General features: G+C 52.7%; 1 protein-coding gene across 1 annotated transcript; it reads left to right on the forward strand.

Annotated features, from left to right (window-relative positions):
* Positions 1–677: 677 nt before the first annotated feature.
* Positions 678–21454, forward strand: MCM2 (minichromosome maintenance complex component 2). Its single transcript, XM_021694984.1, has 16 exons — positions 678–766; positions 1731–1960; positions 4827–5002; positions 5145–5405; positions 6139–6358; positions 6639–6846; positions 8525–8659; positions 8976–9167; positions 15538–15631; positions 16470–16720; positions 16841–16967; positions 17570–17682; positions 18580–18828; positions 19721–19903; positions 20085–20240; positions 20617–21454. The coding sequence occupies exons 1-16, from the start codon at positions 761–763 to the stop codon at positions 20725–20727; spliced, it is 2712 nt and encodes a 903-aa protein (XP_021550659.1). The 5' UTR covers positions 678–760; the 3' UTR covers positions 20728–21454.
* Positions 21455–21681: the final 227 nt, after the last annotated feature.

A 21681-nucleotide genomic window follows, 5' to 3' on the forward strand; every position in this document is an offset into this window, starting at 1 on the left:
TGAGGGCTGACCCACCTCCAGTCCTGCCCTGCTCACCAAGGGACCTGCCCTAGCCTGAGGTGCTTGTATAATTGGAGAAAGAACAGCAGCAACAGCCTCCAGCTTGGTTCAATCCACCACCACCCAGGAGCAGCCTGAGGTATTCCCCCTTCCTGGGCATCACAAGCTGTTTAACCAAAACTACAGAATTGCTTAGAGATCCCCGCTGTGCCATGCCCTCTACATCTTTACAAATGACGTTCTTTCTATCTTGAACGCCTCCGCATCTTTGCTTTCCTCGGTGAAAATAACTCCTACTAAAACATCAAATTGTGGCCTTCTACAATCCTGGAGCTGTCTGGGTGCTCTAAGTATTCAACCTGAGAGCTTTTGGAGTAGTTGAAAGAGACCTTCTGCTCACGAGACCTCAGAAAACAGGCCTCAGTTGCCTCATCTGTAAAACAGCCACAGGGCGAGCGAGGTCACGCAGGCGGCAGGTGGGGCTGGTCCCCACTGCCCCCACCCGCAGCTCCAGCTCCCACCCCTTTGCTGGAGGTCAAAGCCGCCCCGCGCCCGGTTGCTCGCCAGGCCGGCAGGCGGGGCGCCTCGGAGGCGTGGGCGTGCCTTCCTTCTTTGGCCCGCCCCCCGGGCACGCAGATGGGGCCTACGTCATGACGCAGTGTTCCTTCAGACGCTTCCCGGGCTCGGGAGGGTCACGTGAGCCGGTTTTCGCGCGAAAACTAGTTGTTGCTGGAGTGGCGGCGGGGAGTGTGGAGCTGTGATGGCGGTGAGGGCGCGGGTGTTCCCCGGCGGCCTGCGCGTCTGCCGTGCGGGAGGGAGGCGCGGGCGTGGGGCGCCGGCGGGTGGTCCCGGCGAGCCAGCATGTCAGCGTGGGCCGGGGGCGCGGGCGGTGCGAGCGCGCTCCGGGACCTGGGGTGAGGGGCCGCGCACTTCGAGTCCTCAGGCCCTCGCCCCGCTCCGCCGCGGCTGGATCGGGCCTCCAGATGGCGTTGGGCCCCTGGGCTCTGGTTTGGAGCTGATTTCTCCCCTTTACTCCTTCCTTGCGGGGTCTGCAAAGCCAGCGGGCCCCACGCCGCCCCAGTCCCCCTGGGGATGCCTCCTCTCCCGCACCAAGCTGGGAGCTCGAATTCCCTAACCCGAGCTTAGTGGCCTACCCGACCACCATCATTTACTTTACTCCGCACCTGCTTGTGGGGCGCCCTCTCTATGCCTGGCGCCGGGAGTACACAAGACAGATAAGGCCCCGCATCTTCGTGCACATATTATTGTAGTGTTTTTTGGTCTCTTTGTCTTATTTATTGTCTGTTCTCTCCACCAATCTGTAAATTCCAGATCGCTAGGTTTTGGTCACTCTCATGTTCTGTCTCCTGCCTCAGTGTCTTGCATATTGTGGGTGGGAAGCCATGCTCACAGGAGAGGAATGTGGGAAGAGTAGAGAAACAGGTACATAAACGAATGAGGTATCCTTAGTGACTTGTCATGGAGAAAACACAGGGAAATGTCAGTGCCTGGAGTATTTGAGGATGTGATATTTGAGCTCGTTCCTGTGTGTTGAGAAGCCATTGGCTCAGAGAGCTCACAGGAGAGCATTCCAGGCAGAGGGAACATGAGATGCAAAGTCTTGAGGCTGGAGGGGTTTGGAGTGGAGTGGGGCGGAACAGGGTCACAGGTGGAGAGGACCCCCTTTAGGATGCTAAGTCAGCCCTCACCTTCTCGGTCCTCTCCTGCAGGAATCATCTGAGTCCTTCACCGTGGCATCCAGCCCAGCCCGGCGGCTGCGAAGTGATCCTCTCACCTCCAGCCCTGGGCGAAGCTCCCGGCGCACGGATGCCCTGACCTCCAGCCCTGGCCGTGATCTTCCCCCCTTTGAGGATGAGTCTGAGGGGCTTCTAGGTACAGAGGGACCCCTGGATGAAGAGGAAGAAGATGGAGAGGAGCTTATCGGAGATGGCATGGAGAGGTATTTTCATTCAAAGCGGGGTACTCAGCAGATAGTTTTGCAGAGAGCCCATTGTGTATCCAGTGACCTTGCTTTGGGTACAGGGGAAGCAGAGGAATCAGTATCCTTGCCCATGAGTGCACCTTGATGCAGGATCTAGGGGGAACAGACAAGTCCAAGGAACCACAACTTAGGCCCGAGTAACTTGCTGTATCATAGACTGGGCCCTAAGGCCTGGGTAAGCCTCAACTCTCTAAGATGCGCACCTCAGGGGATGCAAGGAGTCTCTCCTGTGGTGGACCACATCAGGGATGCCAAGGATGACTTGGAAGAACAGGAAGCAGGCAGCTGAGTGTTTTTCTGCAACTTTAAAGAAACCGGGGTGGGGGGGCAGAGGGGGCACCTGATTAATTAAGATTTCGATGCAATTCAGAAAATATTTATTACACCTGATCTGTACCTGGCCCTGAGTTAGATATTTTCACACTTACTAATAAAAATAGAAACATGTATTAAAGGTTATGAGACTTAATGGTAAGGTAATGGAGTAGGCTCTGCAAGGGAGCAGGGTTAGATTTCTCCCGCTGCTCTACCCCGTATTAACAACCAGGATTTGGTAGATATGCTAGTAGTAGAATTGTTTGAATGCCCAGAGCCTTATGAAGACTCTACTTTGGGGCCTTCTTTTACCCTGACTCGGGGTTCCAAACATGGTGTTCAGGCCATCCCACAGTCCATGGGGTGAGCCACCGGAGGGACTTGCAAGGGCTCCCTGGACCTTTCGGATCTTTGCTTTAAGTCCCATCACCCCAGATGATGAGAGCAGATGCACCGTATGTGCCACACTATGGAAGGAACTGGGAGCCTTTGGAGAAATCAGCCAGCTCTGAAGTTTTTACGTGAACACACGTTTTGAATTCTCTTCGGCATATATCTAGGGATGGCATCGCTGGCTCGTATGTTTAACTCTGTGGTTCATCTTCTGAGGAACCGCTAGACCTTTTTCCAGAAGAGCTCCACCATTTTACATTCCCACGAGTGGTGTATGAGGGTTCTAGTTCCTGTGGTTCTTGCAGACACCTGTTATTTTCTGGTTTTCGGTGATAGCCATCCCAGTGGGTGTGAGGCGATGTCTCATAGGGGTTTTGATCTGTATTTCTCTGGTGGTTAATGATGTGGAACATCTGTTTATGTGCTTATTGGCTATTTGTATATCTTTGGAGAAATGTCTGTTCAGATCTTTTGCCCATTTTATGATTGGATTGCTTGATTTTTTTTTTTTTAATATTATCGAGTTGTAAGAGGTTTTAAAATTTATTCTGGGTACAGGTCCCTTATCAGATACGTGATTTGCAAATATTTTCTTCTCAGTCTCGCTATTTTGAAAATTTATTTTTTTTAAGATTTTATTTATTTGAGAGAGAAAGCAAGCAAGAGAGAGAGAGAGAGAGAGCATGAGGTGGGGGAGCAGCACAGACAGAGGGAGAAGCAGACTCCCCACCAATCAAGGAGCCCAACGCGGGGCTCGATCCCCTAGGACCCCGGGATCATGACCTAAGCTGAAGACAGATGCTTAACCAACTGGGCCACCCAGGCCCCCCCCTCCTTTTTAATGGTGTCTTTTGAGGCACAGAAGTTGTTAATTTTGGTAAAACCCAATTTATTAATTTTTTATGGACCAACTAGAATTTCACTGAGGACAGAGGACATCTCGTGTGACTTAACATTTTCTCAACGAGTCAGACAAATACGTTTTAACTGAGAACATTTAAGAATTCAGAAATGGATCAGCCCACACATTTACCTGGCTCCTCCGGGATCTGTTTCTGGCATCAGCAACATGGGATTAGTTACTCTGAGTTTATTCAAAAAAAGAAAAAAAAGGTAGCAGGTCCCCCCCAATCACCATTTACTCTGAAAAAAGGGAGAATTCCAGAGGATCGTCTTGGGGAGGTAGTGTGGTATCAGAGAACAAGCCTGAAGGTTGTGGTTGGACTGTGTTTTGACACCCAGCTCTGCTAAGTGGCTCTTGGTAAAAGCCCTATCATCCCCATAATCCTGTTTCCTCACCTTTCAGATGGAGTAATGATGTCTGCCTCCCAGAATTGCAGGGAGGAAAGCCGTCCTTGCTCTCAGTGGGTTCTTTGTCCAGACAGCATTCCCCTTCAGATACCTGACAGGTGACATCGTGGAAAACAGGTCCTTGGAGGTGTTGGAGTAGCTGAGAGGGTTGAGCCAGTGGGCAGGCGTTTCAGAGAAGCTGGTTTGGCTGATGTCAATAGAAGACCTTCCCAGTACTTCAAGGGGTTTGACGTGGCATTGTCTGGGAGGGGAAGGTGCAGGGAGAATTTCTGCCCCGTTGGGGAGCTGGGGCTGGCTGTCTGAAGGACCTTTCTGCCTGAAGGTTTTCTGGTTCTTCAAATTTGTTTCTTTTTGGATGCTCAGAGCTGTCTGGAGGTCCCCTTCCTCTGTTTTTTTATTGTGGTAGATACACATAACACAGAATTTACCATCTTAATCATCTTTAAGTGTCCAGTTCAACAGCATTAAGTACACTCTCGTTGTTGTGCAACCAGTCTCCAGAACTTTTTCACCTCCCCAAACTGAATCCTATCATGTTTGTCCTTTGTGATTGGTTTAGTTCACTGAGCCCATTGTCCTCAAGATTCACCCACACTGTAGCACAGTCAGACTTTCTTCCTTTCGGAGACTGATATTCCATTGTATGCACAGACCACACTTTGTCTCTGTTGGAGATCCTTTTGGAGCCTTTGTATTTCTTGCCTGGGGACTCTTCTGGCCTGCCCAGGCTGGAGTAGGCCCAGTTCCTAGGCCCGCTTTTGTTTTGTTTTTGATACTAACGGGGTCTGTTTTGGGGCTCCCTCAGGGACTATCGTGCCATCCCAGAACTGGATGTCTACGAGGCTGAGGGTCTGGCCCTGGACGATGAGGACGTCGAGGAGCTGACAGCCAGTCAAAGGGAAGCAGCAGAACGGGCCATGCGGCAGCGTGACCGAGAGGCCGGCCGGGGCCTGGGCCGCATGCGTCGCGGGCTCCTGTACGGTAGGCTCAAATGTCTGCACCTCCAAGGGTGCAAGGCTGGTCCTAGCTTCCAGAGCCTCGGGGAGCTGGAAAAGGAGTTCTGGGGAAGACAGGTGGAAGGTGGTAGGAAAATTTCACTTGAGGGTACCCTTTTGGCCCCCAGACAGCGATGAGGAGGATGAGGAGCGCCCCTCCCGGAAACGCCGCCAGGTAGAGCGGGCCACAGAGGATGGCGAGGAGGACGAAGACATGATCGAGAGCATCGAGAACCTGGAGGACCTTAAGGGCCACTCCGTGCGTGAGTGGGTGAGCATGGTGGGCCCACGCCTGGAGATCCACCACCGCTTTAAGAACTTCCTGCGCACTCATGTGGATGGCCACGGCCACAACGTCTTCAAGGAGCGCATCAGCGACATGTGTAAAGGTGTGGCTTCCAGGTGTCCCCGCTGCCTCTCTGCTCACCGCCGTCTGCCTTGCAGAATTCTCCCGTAGGGCATCATTCCCTTGGGCCTTTAACAGCATGTTTAATAGAAGTACGAAGTGCAGGGAATACTGAGCCACTTACCCGTTGCTGGACAGGAGCTAGCACCTGAAGCCTGAGATGTCCGTCATCAGGCAGATACAAAAAGCATTGCGTGTCTGCACTAGGACGCTCTGCTGGACAGCTGAACCACAAAAGTGTCTGACGTGCTTAAAAGGTGGCAGATTTAACGTAGAAGTCTGGATTACTACTTTAGTCAGAAAATAGCACATTTCTGTGGACAGGAATTAAAAGGAGGCATGTGGATCTTGGTCTGCTGCTGTACACACCACTCCCTTTTGTCTTGTATTTGATGCAGTTTATTCACAGGTTTCCTTCCTGGTCCTTTTAGGCATTTTGAGTTTGCAGTCCTCCTGCACATATCGTTTCACTTAATGTGATTTCATACGTCGTGTGATGTCCACATTTTAGATTGGGAAATTGAGGCTTAAGATGTGTCACTTGCCTGAATCACACAGCTAAAGCAGGGCAGGTTTAGAAGTCAGGGCTGGGGTTTTCAGCTCTAAGTCAAGGATGGTGGGGTGGGGGGCAGGCCCTTCTCCTTGCACAGGGAGAGGGAAATTGCCTGCCGTGTCCCCGGCTGAGCTCTGTGCTTAGTCTTTCTTCCTGCCTCCAGAGAACCGCGAGAGCCTGGTGGTGAACTATGAGGACCTGGCGGCCCGGGAGCACGTCCTGGCCTACTTCCTGCCAGAGGCACCGGCAGAGCTGCTGCAGATCTTCGACGAGGCTGCGCTGGAGGTCGTGCTGGCCATGTACCCGAAGTACGACCGCATCGCCAGCCACATCCACGTGCGCATCTCCCACCTGCCTCTTGTAGAAGAGCTGCGCTCACTGAGGTGAGCCAAGGGCAGGGTGAGCCTGAGGCCCTGCATCCTCAGCACCCTGTGGCTCAGCTTCGTTCAGGGAAGCTCCAACAGGGCCATGGGTTTCTGGGCGGGCTGGCTGTGGCCAAGGAGCGCCCTCCCCAACTGGCACTCTGGCTTGGACCAGGTGCAATGGTGTGGATCTGGTGGGATCCAAGTTTTCTGGATCCACCTCACTTAGAGCGCTGACCTCTGGAGGGCATGGGTCAGTCATCGGTCTCCAGGCCTCTGATAGGCCCTCTTGTCCCTGCAGGCAGCTGCACCTGAACCAGCTGATCCGCACCAGCGGGGTGGTGACCAGCTGCACGGGCGTCCTGCCCCAGCTCAGCATGGTCAAGTACAACTGCAACAAGTGTAACTTCGTGCTGGGGCCCTTCTGTCAGTCCCAGAACCAGGAGGTGAAGCCGGGCTCCTGCCCTGAGTGCCAGTCAGCTGGCCCCTTTGAAGTTAACATGGAAGAGGTGAGAGTCCGCGCCTGCCGGTGGCTGCCCTTCTTGTCTACACCGGGCCTGCCCCACCTCTAAGGCACTTAGATGAGCGTGGCAGCCCCCAGAAATAAGATGGACTTGTGCACTGGCCATGCCCTGAGGCGAACCAGATATGTCTGGCCAGCCTGTTTAGTTTGGCCCGTGGGGTGTTTTTCAAGAATTCAAGCCAGTATTTTAAAACCAGGGCATTTTGTTTAATATGTCAAAGTTGATGGTTTTTCTTAAAAAAAAAAAAAAGGGGGGGGGAAGTTCTGGTAAAACTGGGCTCATTCATTTTTCAGCTGTCTCCTTAGTAAGGCACCTGCTTTCCCATCCCTCACTCCCATGGGGCTTCCCCTTGGCATTTCTGATACCTGCCTCTCTGTGGGCCTCTCGTTGGGGGCCTCTGGATTATAACTAGCTTAGACATTGCTGTGCTGGATTCAGGAGGCCCTGCTGAAAGCTTCTGGGCTGTTTGCCTTTGTATTTGAATGATTTCATCTGTAGAGTCGGGGTCATCGCAATACCTTCGGGGGATGCCCCGTTTACCGCCTTGCTCCCGTGAATGCCGGTGGCTGAGCTCTCAGCACTCTGCATCTCTGAGAAGTGCCCTAGCTGGGACGTCCTTACCAGAAAGCGCCTGAGAGTTTCTGCTTGTGGCAGCCCACAGCCGAAAACAGACCTGCTCAAAAGCTCAGGTGCACCTTGCCTTGGGGGGGGTGAGCCCATGCCTTTGCCCAGAGTCTTCCCCTGCCTGTTTAGCTCATCCTCCTTAAGAGTCCGCTTTCCCGGAAGCTCCTTGAGAAGGCTCTTACATAGGAGCAGGGTTTCAGGCTCTGCTTCTACGTGAGTAATAATTACAGCTGAAGTTTCTGGAATACTTGCAAGGTACCTAGTGGGTGGGTGATGTATAATTCAGTTTTCATCACACCTTTTGAGGCAGGTGATACTGTTGACCCCAAAATCACCCAGCTAGAAAGAGGCCCAAAGGATTAGAACTCAGGATCCAGAGCAACTGCTTTTTTTTTTTAAAGATTTTATTTTATTTTATTTTGACAGAGAGAGACCCAGCGAGAGAGGGAACACAAGCAGGGGGAGTGGGAGAGGGAGAAGCAGGCTTCCCGCGGAGCAGGGAGCCTGATGTAGGGCTCAATTCCAGGGCCCTGGGATCATGACCTGAGCCGAAGGCAGATGCTTAATGACTGAGCCACCCAGGCGCCCCCCTGTATGACGTGATTTAACCCTCACTGAAGTTGCACTCAGAGCCTTAGCATCCCCATTCCACAGAGAAGGCGTAGAGAGGGGACATCACTTACCCAGGATCACACAGCTTAAGCCATGGAGCTAGGGTTTGAACTTAGACAGCATGGCTGTGGCGTCCATATGCACCAGGGCTTGGCTACAAGCAGGTGCTTGACTGTCCTGCAGTAAGGAGGCATCCACAGGGGTAGTGATAGGAGTGGGGACCATCCATGTGTTGGTCACAGCAGTCTCATTTTCTGCTTCGGCTGTCCATTTTCTGGTCAGCTGATGGAGATATAGGAAGCCTATCTGTTCTCCTTACTCATGGGGCTGTGGCCAGGTTCAGGTGACACAATAAGTCTGTGCTTGGAGGAGCGCGAAGTCGGCCATGCAGAGACAGGCCCCTGTGACCTCTGTTTGTCCCACGCAGACCATTTATCAGAACTACCAGCGCATCCGAATTCAGGAGAGTCCCGGCAAAGTGGCGGCCGGCCGGCTGCCTCGCTCCAAAGATGCTATCCTCCTCGCCGATCTGGTGGACAGCTGTAAGCCAGGAGATGAGATAGTAAGTGGCCCAGAAGCAGGCCAGGGAGCCAAGTTGCTAAGGACATCAGCGTGAGCATCTGTGGTGCAGAGAGGGTTGCTGGCAGCGGGAGGGTAGGCTGAGGTCACTGGGAGGAGGAGCCTTTCCTCCTTGTAAAGGACTGGCCGGTCGGAATGTGGGGGGTAGAAGTTTTGCTTTGGTCTTCCGGGTTACTCATCTTGCTGTCTGGCAGGGAGGAGTTGAGGAGGAGAGATCGGACAGTGGAGGCAGTGGGGGGAGGACTCTGGCCCTGAGTCTAACCCCGGCCCGGCTCTCTGGGTTGTGTCCCCTCTCCTAGGAGCTGACTGGCATCTACCACAACAACTATGACGGCTCCCTCAACACGGCCAATGGCTTCCCTGTCTTCGCCACCGTCATCCTAGCCAACCACGTAGCCAAGAAGGACAACAAGGTCGCTGTGGGGGAATTGACGGACGAAGACGTGAAGATGATCACCAGCCTCTCCAAGGACCAGCAGATCGGGGAGAAGGCAGGTGGAAGTCCAGGCGGGATTGTCGTGCTTCCAGAGGAGGCCCCAGAACCATGGTCCTGATTCCCGGGTCTTGCGGTCTGGGCTCCATTTCTTCATTCTTTCCCTTCCCAGCATTGGCTCGATCAACTTGCCTTGATCTGGAGGGAAGTGGGGGGCTGCGCTCTGGGGGAGGAACTGGAATGCTGTCTTCGGGGACCCACCCCTCGACAGGATGGGGCTGTGATGAGGAGTCAGTGGATTGAGTTGAGCCCAGGCTCAAAGCTGAAACAGGTGGAGCAGTAGGAATAACTCATCTTGTGAGGGTATATCCCCTGGTGTCAGACCAGGGGAGGACCCAACACCCATTTCTCTGGGAAGAATGCTATCCCAAGAGGGTTTTAGGGTTTTGGTTTTGGTTTTTTTTTTTTTAACTATAGACATTTTTGCTGAAGGTTGGGGAGCTAGGGATTTAAGAGCCAGACTCTCAGTTCGGGTCAATCAGTGCAGGCTCCATTTGGCTTACTGAGCAAATGGCATCCTTCCCTTGAGGGCAGGGCCACATCTGACGCACTCACCTCCATTACCTTCACTTGGGCCACCGAGATTTGGGGTTCCACCAGGAGAGGCAGGGGTTTCCCCAGCCTCGGGAGGACAAGAACTTCATTCTGCCAATATACCCAGTCCTTGAATACGTTGTAGGCCGTGTTCTAGGATCGTGGTGGGAAGTCAGACACAGTCCTTTCCTTCCTGGGGCTCATAGTTAATCAGGATCCCCGATAATAAGAAAGAAAACAAAAACACAGGATCTTTTCATTTAATCAGTAACATGGGAAGAAAGCCACAACCCATGATTCTTTGCTGCCTACTCTTCCCAGAGGAAGATTAGCACTAACACGATGGACATGTTTTCAGACTCTTCACTAGTATTTGAGCCAGTCTGTCCAGGGCTGGCGACCTGGCCCTCGCCGCTAACCTGGCACGCATCCGCTGTGTGCTCGTATGCCCGAGCTGCCGAAGGAGCAGTGTGCTTCTAGAACAGTTCGCTAGTGCCCTCTTCCCCTCTGCTGCAGTTCTCAGCCACTGCTCTTCTGCTCTGTTGAGGAGATAGGAGCGGCAGCAGATAGAGCGTGGGAGACAGGATGTGCTTGACTTCAGGCTTTGGACAGGCCAGTCCCTGTATGTGCCTTGTGCCCCAGACTTCCAGAACTGCCCCTAGTGGCCCTAACATAGAAGGTTCTGCCACACTTTGGTGTGGTGATAGCTGCTGTTTTGTCTGCCTCTTTGTCCACACAGCTGACTTTGCCAGGCAGACGTGTCCCAGCATCATGGTAGTGACTGCTCAAGGTCAGTTACACCTGCACGCTTACACCGTGATCCCCTCAGTGTTGGAGACGGTGACTTCTAAACAGAGGTCTTTTAGAAGGATCTAGAGGGGATCCTTCTAGAGACGATGACATCTCTGTAGGACACCTTTCTGAGTCCCGTCAGGAAAGGAGGGCTGGGTGATACGAGGGAGTGTTGATCTGTACTGATCGCTTTAGCCCACTGTCGGGGTGGATATTTTTACCAAGAACTTGGACAAAGACAGAAACCACACTCGGCAGTTTTGGGGACAAACTAAAAGGATGACAGGCTTGTCCTGATGGGGCTCATTTGAACTATTTAAGCCAGAGGTTTGCAATTTGGTGGCCTGTGGACCACATGCAGCCTGCTGAGGGGTTTTGGTTGGTTGGTTGGTAGGTGGTTCTGTGTTTCCATTTCTTTTTTGTTTGCTTTTCTTTTTGAATTGGTTATCATCCTTTAGGAATTGAGATTGCACGTAAAAATCTGGAAGCCCCGGTTTTTGGCCGTCCAAGCATCCGTCAGTGCTAGGTCTTTGTTTCTGTCCACTGATGACTGATGGGAGAGCTAAGTAAGGGGCAGTTGCCCTTGCCAGTGGGGCACGCTCCCTGCTGTCTGTCCCAGCCACCCCCTGCTCTGTCCTCTGTCACCTGATGAACTCAGCTTGCCTTCCGGCCCATTTGGTTTTGTGAGCCCTGGCCGCTGACAGTTAGAAATAGTCAAGGGATAAGTGCCATGTCTAACACTTAGATTTTAAAGAACTAACAGGAGAATCAGACTCCTTAGGTTTGGCTTTTGGCCTAATCATTGGTGTGATCAGATGAGTTGCTTGCCTCTCTACGGATGAGTTGACGGTAGGTAGCACCCACGGGAGAGTTGTTACAAGGATTACGTGGATGTGCTCGTGTGAATGGTGTGCTGCTGCGTGGTCAGCAGCTAGCTGTTTTGCACGTCGGTACAAAATTTAAACTAGTTGTACAAAAACTGGATGGGCGTGCCGCCCGGGACAATGGATGTTGAAAGCATAAAGGTCCGTAGGAGGATAAAAATAGCTTTAGGGCACGGTAGACATTTCCTGTGCATTGTCTTGTGCTCACAGTAGCTGTGTGGGTGGGAACTTGGCCGCATTTCGCGTCAGGGCTGTTCTGAGCAGGGTGGGGGCGGGGGCAGGGGGGATAGGGCAGTGTGTATTGAGAATTAAGAGCATGAGCTTCAGATTCAGAGGAATCTGGGGTCAGGTCTTGCCTCTCTCATTTAGGAACAGACAGTTTGACCAGAGCCTTGGTTTGTTTCCTTCTTTTTGATGTGGGGGAACCAGGATCATTATGAGGGTTAAGTGGAATACTTCTTGGCAAATGTGTCATTCCTTAGGTCTGGGTTTGAATTTACCTTTTTTTTTTTAAGATTTTATTTATTTGAGACAGAGGGAGAGAGTACGCATGAGCAGAGGGTGGGGGGATAGAGGGAAAGGGAGAAGCGGACTCCCACTGAGCAGGGAGCCCGACATGGGGCCCGATCCCAAGACCCTGGGATCATGACTTGAGCCGAAGGCAGACACTTAACTGACTGAGCCACCCAGGCATCCCTGATTCTTCCTTTCTTCCTAGCCAGTACATTTGCCCATTACACTCTCAGACCAGCTGGGTCAGCGACAGCAGCGTTAGCCTTAGCGTGGTTGCTTCCCTGCCTTCTAGTCTGTCGGGAGGCCCATCTGGATGCAGCAGGTGCTTTGCAGGAGGGGAGCTGAGCCTGGGCAGCTGTGCATAACAGGCGAGAAGGGGGCCTGCTGCTCTTGGTCCTGGAGGGAGACATTACCTCATCCTTGCAGGGGTGTCTGCCACGGGAACAGCCCTGAGAAACAGTCTGGGTAAAGAGAGGTCAGGGACGGGCAGCCTTGCACACCCACAAGACGTCCAGGAAGATGAGACATCCATGGTGGACTGTCTCCTGACATTCCCAGCACAGGTGAGGATGCAATGGGAGAGTCCTGCATACCGAGCCCTAAGCATCTGCTTGACGCTGTGTAGGTAATTTCCGGATAGTAATAACAGTAACAATCCTATAATGGAGGTGTTACGGGTGCCCATGTTATTGGTGAATAAACGGAGGCCCAGGTTAAGTAAGCTGCCATGCGGCATAGCGGCTAACGGCAGAGCCAGGATCCCTGTTCACACGGTCTGGTCTGAGTCTGCGCGCCAGGGAATGCTCTCTGCTCCCTCTCCCTAAGTTATTGCACCTCGGGAGGACATATGTGTGTTGGGGCGGTACTTGGTTATGGTGAGTTCTGTGGCCACCCAAGTATAAGTCCTGGTCTGAATATTGAATCCTTATTACAGAAACTTGCAGACATACACATGGAGTGGGTACAATGAACCCCTCATGTCCTTCCCCCGGGCTCCACCCGCAGCTGGAGTCGGGCCACCCCTGTGTCCTCTGTACTCACGCCCAGTCCCCTCAATGACTGCAACCAGTTCCCCACACAGTGTTTGACCTGCAGCCGTGGATCTGTAACAGGCCCTCCCTACTGCACCGAGCCACAGCACTGGGGCCACACTTTAAAAACGGGTTCACGGTTCCATGGTAGCAAGTATTTCCTTGGTGTCCGCATTTCCCTGATTATCCTACCTTTTTCTTTTTTCTTTTTTTTTTTTTTTTAAAGATTTAATTTATTTATTTGAGAGAGAATGAGAGACCGAGAGCACGAGAGGGAAGAGGGTCAGAGGGAGAAGCAGACCCTCCGCTGAGCAGGGAGCCCGATGTGGGACTCGATCCCGGGACTCCAGGATCATGACCTGAGCCGAAGGCAGTTGCTTAACCAACTAAGCCACCCAGGCGCCCCCTTTTTCTTTTTTTAAAAGTCTCTTGGAGTTGATGTCCAAGTAAGGCCCGCACGTTGGGACTGGTTGATCTGTCTCTTAAGTCTCCGTCTTTAGGTCCCCTCTCCCTCTCTTTTTTGGAAGAATCTGGGTCGTCTGTCCTGTTGAGATTTCGATACTCTGGGTGTTGTAGATGGTCTTTGTCGAACGTAGTCCTGGGCCATCTGTTTTCTGTGAATTGTCAATGATGCACATGCATAATCAGTATCCAGGCTGATTTCTTTTTGGGTGGGGTCCGTGGCGAGATGGGCTAGAGGTCTTGTGTTCCATCGTAGCACCTGGCGTCTCCTTGTCTCCCTGTGATCTTAGCAGCCACTGACGATCCTTGGCTAAACCTACTCATTCATTAGGGGTCGCAGAATGATGGTCTTCTAATTCCAAATCCTCCTTCATTTATCTTCTGGAATGCTTCTGCGTAGAGAAACTTCTCTTTATTAACTATTGGACTGTGCCTAGGTAGAGGTCCTGTAGAAAAAGCAGGATTGTGCTTGATCCTTTTCCTTCATTTACCAGTTTTCAAAATAATGAACGGTTCTTCTCTGAGGTGACCGCTGAGTGTCATCACAGATGAGCGGACTTAAACGACATCGAGGCTTCAGCATTGCAATGGCCATCCGGGTGATGCCCAGCGGGTCCCTCTAGTTGCCGAGCATGAAGCCCATCGTTCTGAGTCCTATTGGCGTGACCCCGGGTCTCTGATAGCTTTCTTCTTTCTTATATAAGACACTGCAGGTTCTTTTTACACATTTCCTGCCCAGACCTGGGATCAGCCATTTCTCCAAATAGCCCCATGGAGAGTAGAATTTTCTTTCAGTGGGAAATAATATTTAGAGAGGCCAGCCTCTGTAGACATCAGGCTTGGACCACTGTGCACCAGTTAATGCAGTTCTGTGTCTCCTTGGGCTGGGTTTTGCAGGAAATGTTAGGGCCAAGGAAAGAACCAGCAAAAGTGTCCAAGTGGAAACTGACCTCCACTCCTGACTTATTATATAAAGTAATGGCAGGAGGCATTTCTGGCTCAGTACCAGTGGTACTGGCACATCCTCTTTCCAGAAGGACCTGCTGGTCATGCCGCCCCCTGGCAGCAGTGCAGAGTGGCCATCCGCAGGATAAACTGCTGACCCCTGACTCCAGCTCTTAAGAACAGGACGTCTCCCACCTTCATGCTTCAGGGGAGCCCCGAGGGAGCAGTTCTTCCGTCTGGCTGGTGGGCAGGTGGGACAGCTGGATCCAGTGGGTGCCCTCCAGATTTTCAGCACTGACTTTCCTGCTTCGGCGCTCCCTTCCCTGCCCCCCCCACCCCCCCCGCCGCCGCAGGGCCTGCTGCGGTACAAGCCACCTCGGTGTAACCTGTAAGGGGGAAGGAGGGGCATGCACTGCTTCTGTGGAGTCCCTCCATGCAGATGGCAGGAAGGTCAAGAACAGTAAAAGCGTGCAGGAGATGGAAGCTGCTTCCTACTGGCAAGACATTTCTTTGTTGTCTCTGGTTTCATCTTTAAAAATCATGCAGATTTTGAGATTCTCTCTTTTCCTCTTCTCTCTCTTTCTCTCACAAATAGATATGTCCGTGACTTACCAGTTGAAATGACGACTTCCTGGTGGGCCCATCTCCTGAATGTTCCATATTTATCATATTTGGCTACCACAGCATAGCTGGGAGCCAGGCACTTGTATAAACTTGTATAAACCTCTCACTTAGGGCCCACCCAGTCCTCTGAATTGGGCTGTGATACCTGTCTTCCGTTTGAGGAGACTGAGGCTCAGGCAGCCACAGAGCCTGTGAGAGGTGTCTTCCTACATCTGTGTTGTCAAAGCCCACCCTCTTCCCACACATGGCCCTGTTTCATGGGCCTGGGTCTTGTCTCCTTTCTGTGACCTTTGGGTAGTCCTTTCTGAAATCTGACTAGAAAGGGGGTCCGACTGACATTCTGTTAAGCTCTAAAGTTCTGTGATTCTCAGGAAAAGCCAACTAATTGCCCCGCCCAAGGTCAGAGGGCAGGGCTTGGTGCTGGGGCCTGGTGGGATTGCGGCAGCCATGGTGTGGGCACTCTGGGGCTGGAAACATCCCTGTTCCCTGAGATTCGAGCCAGTGGGGGACCTACCGTATGTGGGGGGTTGGCCCAGACTCAGAGCAGATGCGCCTGTTCTCACTGGCTCTCCCTCCCTTGCAGATCTTTGCCAGTATTGCTCCTTCCATCTATGGGCACGAAGACATCAAGAGAGGCCTGGCGCTGGCTCTGTTTGGAGGGGAGCCCAAAAACCCAGGTGAGTGGCGTTGGGCGCCTTTCGCTCTGCGTTGCAGGTACCAGACAAGGCAGGACTTTGCATTTAAAGGTTGGGTGCCTGGGGAAAAAGTACATGTTAGCAGATGACCGTGTGTGGCTCGGTCATTGTAGGGAGAGTGTAGCCCGTGGCTATGGTACCTTGGGTGGTTTTAACTATAAAAATAATACATGAATATGTAGAGAGAATTACATCCTTTTCTTAAATTGTTAGAAGTCACAGAAAGATGGAAGTCCCTGCTGACCACCGTTTCTAATCCAGTCCCCTCCTGGTGGGTCACTCCTGATCAGTGTGGTGTGTGCACTAGTGGACCTTTGCATGGCCATTCACATAGACTTAACACGTGTACTTACACAATAATACAATTCCATGGCATGCGTGTATTTCTGTTTATAAACACAGTACTTCCTGTACCTGCGTGTAAGTGACTGTAAAATACCCAGCTTACCTCTTCCTGCTCATTAGCATGTGTGGGGCATCTTTTTGCACTGGTGCATACTGAGCAGATTTATTCCCATAAGCGAGTGTATCAAGGTCCCTATAGCACAGCGTACAGAGCTGTTCTTCTCAGTGGAAAACATCTGCATTGCTTCTAGTTTCTTAACTTTCCTAAGAGCGTCTTTATAGTAGCAGCCCTGTGCCCCCATCTCTCTGGGTTCAGTTCTCAGAAGTGGGATTGCTAGTCCTAGGGTCTTGCATCCCTTTCGAGAAAATATGCTTTGCCATCGGCTTAAGCAGACTGAGAAATTAGAGATAATCCGGCTATGTCTGGCACCCCTCCCCTCCCTTTTATCCCCACCTCCATCCCTGCCTCCTTCAGGGGGTAAGCACAAGGTGCGAGGCGACATCAACGTGCTCTTGTGTGGAGATCCTGGCACAGCCAAGTCTCAGTTCCTCAAATACATTGAGAAAGTGTCTAGCCGAGCCATCTTCACCACTGGCCAGGGGGCTTCAGCCGTGGGCCTCACGGCATATGTCCAGCGGCACCCCGTCAGCAGGGAATGGACCTTAGAGGCAGGAGCCCTGGTTCTGGCTGACCGAGGAGTGTGTCTCATCGATGAATTTGACAAGGTGGGTCCTTGGGCCCCGTGGCAATAGGATTCGGGATGTGTTGGCTTAGCCCTGAGTGGGGGAACAGGTGTTAACGGGATAGTGGTCGGGGCAAGCATCACACATTTGAACCTCCTGCAGATGAATGACCAGGACAGAACCAGCATCCACGAGGCCATGGAGCAGCAGAGCATCTCCATCTCCAAGGCCGGCATCGTCACCTCCCTGCAGGCTCGCTGCACCATCATTGCCGCAGCCAACCCCATAGGTACGCCAGGCACGACGGCCACGGGGGCTGGGGTCTGCCACAGGGAGGCCGGACCCAGAGAGGCCTCGCCTTGGGGAATAGAAGCCTGCAGCGTCCCTCAGCCAGTCCCAAGGTCTGAGGAAGGAACTGAGCATCAGAAAACCTTCCTCTCTTCCACGGTTCTTGCTGGGGCTGCATGGAAGCAAGTCTTGGGGTCTTTTGTTAAGCCATGTTTTTAGAACCAGTTTTGGACATTTTCCTCAGAAGACAGAAAAATCTAGTGCGTTATCTAGCGCCAACTCGGGCGGAGTTGGTTGTTGATCCCAGTCAGCCTGTGGGCAGGGAACTCAGGCACCTCACCCACCTTATTCTAGATTTTTCCTGCTGGGAGTTGATTAGACTTTTAGTCTAAAGGCTCTTTCAGGCAAGTGCTCCAGGAAAGCCCTTTTCCTTGTCTTGTCGAGAATGCCTGGCAGATGCAGGTACTGAGCATCCTTCCTTTTCCGAAGTCGTCTTTCTCTTCCATCCCTGAAGCACCTTGAGGTTGGCAAGAACTTTGTGCTCAGAAGAAGAGCAGATCGAGGGAGCATGAGCCCTGATGGAGAGGTGCCTTTTTGTTACAGGAGGCCGCTATGACCCCTCGCTCACCTTCTCAGAAAATGTGGACCTCACGGAGCCTATCATTTCCCGCTTCGATGTCCTGTGTGTGGTGAGGGACACAGTGGACCCAGTCCAGGTACACAACCCCGTGTCCCGGGGCTCATGCAGTAAGTTCCGGGGACCTTGAGTGAGGCTTGGGGCCTGTGTTGAGTCAGGCGCAGAGACAGGGATGCCACTTGGACCGTGGTGTTTGAGAGTCAGCCTTGGTTTCTCTTCCTTCACTGGCCCATGTCCGCTGCCCAGCTGGCAGAGTCCAGTCTCTGCCACCAGGCCCTTCTGGCCCGACCACCTGTGCCCACCCACTTCTTACCGCTTCTCTGCTGCAACCGAGTCCCGGCTTCTCTTGCTCAGACCCAGAATACTGCCGTGTCTTGTGGTCGGTCTCTTGGCTTCCACTCCCACACCCAGTTAAGGCCACCTCCAGTTGGAAGCCAGCCCATCTTCTGAAAACATAAGGTGGATTATGCCTCTTCTTAACCTGCTGGCAGCTTCCACTGTAACTAGCAGAGAATCCACTGGCCCCGAGAGGCCTCCTCTGCGCCTGTCTCTTCTTGCCTCTCCTCCTTGCTCCCTTCACTTCATCCACTCTGGCCACACCACCCTATTTCCCTCCCTTGCAGCTGCCAGGCCTTGGCTTGTCAACATGCTCTTTGCTTTTCCTGGAAGGCTCTTCCTAGTTGGCTGTATGGCTGAGTCTCCTCAGGCCCTCAGTCCTGTGCATGGTCCTCTCTGGTTATTCTGAAAACTGTGTCTGTCTGCTCTCCTCTCACCAAGAGGTGAGCTCGAGCTTTGTCATGTGCACCGGTGACCTCCAGCACCCACAGCTTCCTGGCACATAGTAGGCATCAGATGATACTGTTGCGGGAATGTCATTTTCTGCACCTGCAGCTTTCACTTCTTCCAGCGAGCCAGCTTACTCCAAGCCAGGTCATGAGACTCACTCTGTGACTTGCCCTCTCCCCTCTTATCTTAGGATGAGATGCTGGCCCGTTTTGTGGTTGGCAGCCACATCAGGCACCACCCCAGCAACAAGGAGGAGGGCCTGGGCAGCACGGGCACCCAGGAACCTGCCATGCCCAACACGTACGGTGTGGAGCCCCTGCCGCAGGAAGTCCTGAAGAAGTACATCATCTACGCTAAGGAGAGGGTCCATCCAAAGCTCAACCAGATGGACCAGGACAAGGTGGCCAAGATGTACAGTGACCTGAGGAAAGAGTCCATGGTGAGGGCCCAGGGCACAGCTGGGTGGGGCGGGGGGGGATGCAGGGAGGGGAGCTCGGCAGAAGCTTCTTTAGCTGTGCAGTCCATTAATCTAAGAAGTGCTAGAGCTGGAATGCTTTTAAAAAATGATACATAAATACCTTAGCCATTTTGTTTCAGATGGAAGGTACATGTGCCTGCATTTGTCTCTCTGGGTATGGGGCCAAGGTCCCTTGAGTGTTGGCCGCTGGTTAATTTCTATGCTGACTTTGTGAATCTCACCCAAACATGTGGTCTGAACAAGCATCAGTTCTTTCATAGTGGAGTGAAATATAAAGGTAGCTGGAATGCAGAACTTTTTTTTTTTTTTTTAAAGATTTGTTTGTGTATTTCAGGGATAGAGAGCTTGAGCCAGCAGGGGGCGGGGCAGAGGGAGAGAGTGAATCCCCAAACTGACTCCCTGGCGCAGGGCTCGATCTCATGACCCTGAGATCACAACCTGAGCTGAAATCAAAGTCGGCCGCTCAACCGACTGAGCCACCCAGGTGCCCCTGGATTGCAGAATTCTTGTAGATTGGTAGGTCTCACCCACCTAACCCAGACAGCAGCTTCTTTGTTTTTTTTGTTGGTCTGATTGGTTTTTTTGTTGTTTTTTTTGTTTTGTTTTTAACCTTTCAACTTCATGAGGTTCTTGGAGAGCATTTGACTTAGTTTTTATACAAACAGCTTTTTTCCCCACTTACATTGCACGGGTGTGTGCAGCACTTGCGCATGACAGAAACAGGGGCAGCTGGGCTGCCCACGGTGAGCCGGGGGCAGAGAAGGTGCCGGCGGGATGGCAGCAGGCCGCAAGCGTGTGGCCACGTAGGAGCCGCTGGCCGCACTGACAAGACCGGACACTGTCCTTCCTGCAGGCCACAGGCAGCATCCCCATCACAGTGCGGCACATCGAGTCCATGATCCGCATGGCAGAGGCCCACGCGCGCATCCACCTGCGGGACTACGTGATCGAGGATGACGTCAGCATGGCCATCCGCGTGATGCTGGAGAGCTTCATTGACACGCAAAAGTTCAGCGTCATGCGCAGCATGAGGAAGGTGTGTGGGAGCTGTGTGGTGACCACGGCAGGCATCCCGAGGCTCTGGATCCGGGCTCTGCTGTCCTGCCTGGCTGCTCGGGCAGGTCGTGACGGGAGCGTGGCGGGGACTGGTCATCCTGTAGTAGCCTTGAGGGTCCTGGTGAGGAAGGGTGTCATTTGACTGTGGCTGTTCCCTGCAGACTTTTGCCCGCTACCTTTCATTCCGGCGTGACAACAATGAGCTGCTGCTCTTCATCCTGAAGCAATTAGTGGCAGAACAGGTGACGTACCAGCGCAACCGCTTTGGGGCCCAGCAGGACACTATCGAAGTGCCTGAGAAGGACTTGGTGGACAAGGTATGGGCACAGATGGGAGGTGGGCTGCTCTGTGGGGAGCTGTCCGGCGTCTGTGGGGCCAAGAAGTCCTTGCTCCATCATTAAGTGGGCAGGCCTCGGATGGGAGCCATGTATGAAGTGTTCATGATGCGCTGAGCCCCGTTCTGTGCAGTTACACTTGACCGTGGTGAGTCCTGTTACTGCCATCCCGTCTCATAGAGGAGACAGACACAGGCAACTGGCAGAGCTAAGCTTTCAAGCCCTGTGTCCCGACTCCAGACCCCGACTCAGTTTATCGCCCCCATGAATGGGCCTTAGACGTTGCACTGTGCAGAGGCTCTGCGGCAGACCAGTGGAAGCTCAATTTCGTGGCTCACTTGACGTTTTCTCTTTTCAGGCTCGTCAGATCAACATCCACAACCTGTCTGCTTTTTATGACAGTGAGCTCTTCAGGATGAACAGGTTCAGTCATGACCTGAAACGGAAAATGATCCTCCAGCAGTTCTGAGGCTCGGGGCCATCCACAGTAGCTCGCTGAGATGCTGGTGGGGCTGACTCCACACTCTCAGGCTCACAAAACCCAACTGCTGAGGGACTCGGAGAGGGCGTGCGGGTCCCGGGGCTGAACCATCCAGCTCCCCCCACCGTTTGCTGGGCTCAGGCTGGGCTGGGAACGAGGCTGTTTCTTTCTTCAGCTCCACTTACTGCTTCTCGTGCCATCTTGGGTGGGCTCGCTTTGCCAGTGTTCCTCTTTCCCCTGCTTGGCAGCCCACCGCCTACGGAAGGTTGGTCTCCACTTTGTTCCTTGGACCAGAGTCCCTTGTGTTCAGGGTACCGCGGTCCGTTTTAGATGACCGAGCATATGAGGGTGTTACGAGAACTTGTTGCCCTCTTGGTGTGAGTTCCGGTCCTGGATGCTTCTACCGCTTTGGCCGAAGAGCAAGTTCAAGGTATTCGTAGTGTTTTTCTGAACTCTGTCCTGCAGGTTTCTCTGGGCTTCTGTGAGTAGAGAAAATGTGGGCAGAAGAGCACACATGTGGCCCAGTGCCATCCCCACCCCCAGGGCCAGGGATTACTGTGGTCGCGAGATGGGATTGAGGCTTATTCTTGGTACCAGGTGTGCCTAGCAAGGACTGGTTGTCACCATTGCTGTGCTCCTTTGTTTTCTCCTACTAGCCACTCCCCGTCCTCTCGTTGTACATTCAGTTTTTGTTCCTGTAGTTTTTATTTTTAATAAAATCTAAATAATGGTGGCTGTTGGTCTGAATTATATCTTCATGTCATCACACAGGCTCTCCGGCACTCCCTTTGAAGGCCTTTCCCATCTTCCGTTTTTGGTGTTCGTTGGAGGTAGATTTGTCTGTAAGAGCTATCTTGTTTGTGGGTGTGCAAAAAGCAAAAATGGTGTGGCTTTGCCTAGGGAATTCAGTTGGCAGTTGCTGCCTCTGTGACGTCTATGGAA

Source organism: Neomonachus schauinslandi, chromosome 1 (genome assembly GCF_002201575.2).
Source record: "Neomonachus schauinslandi chromosome 1, ASM220157v2, whole genome shotgun sequence".
NCBI lineage: Eukaryota > Metazoa > Chordata > Mammalia > Carnivora > Phocidae > Neomonachus > Neomonachus schauinslandi.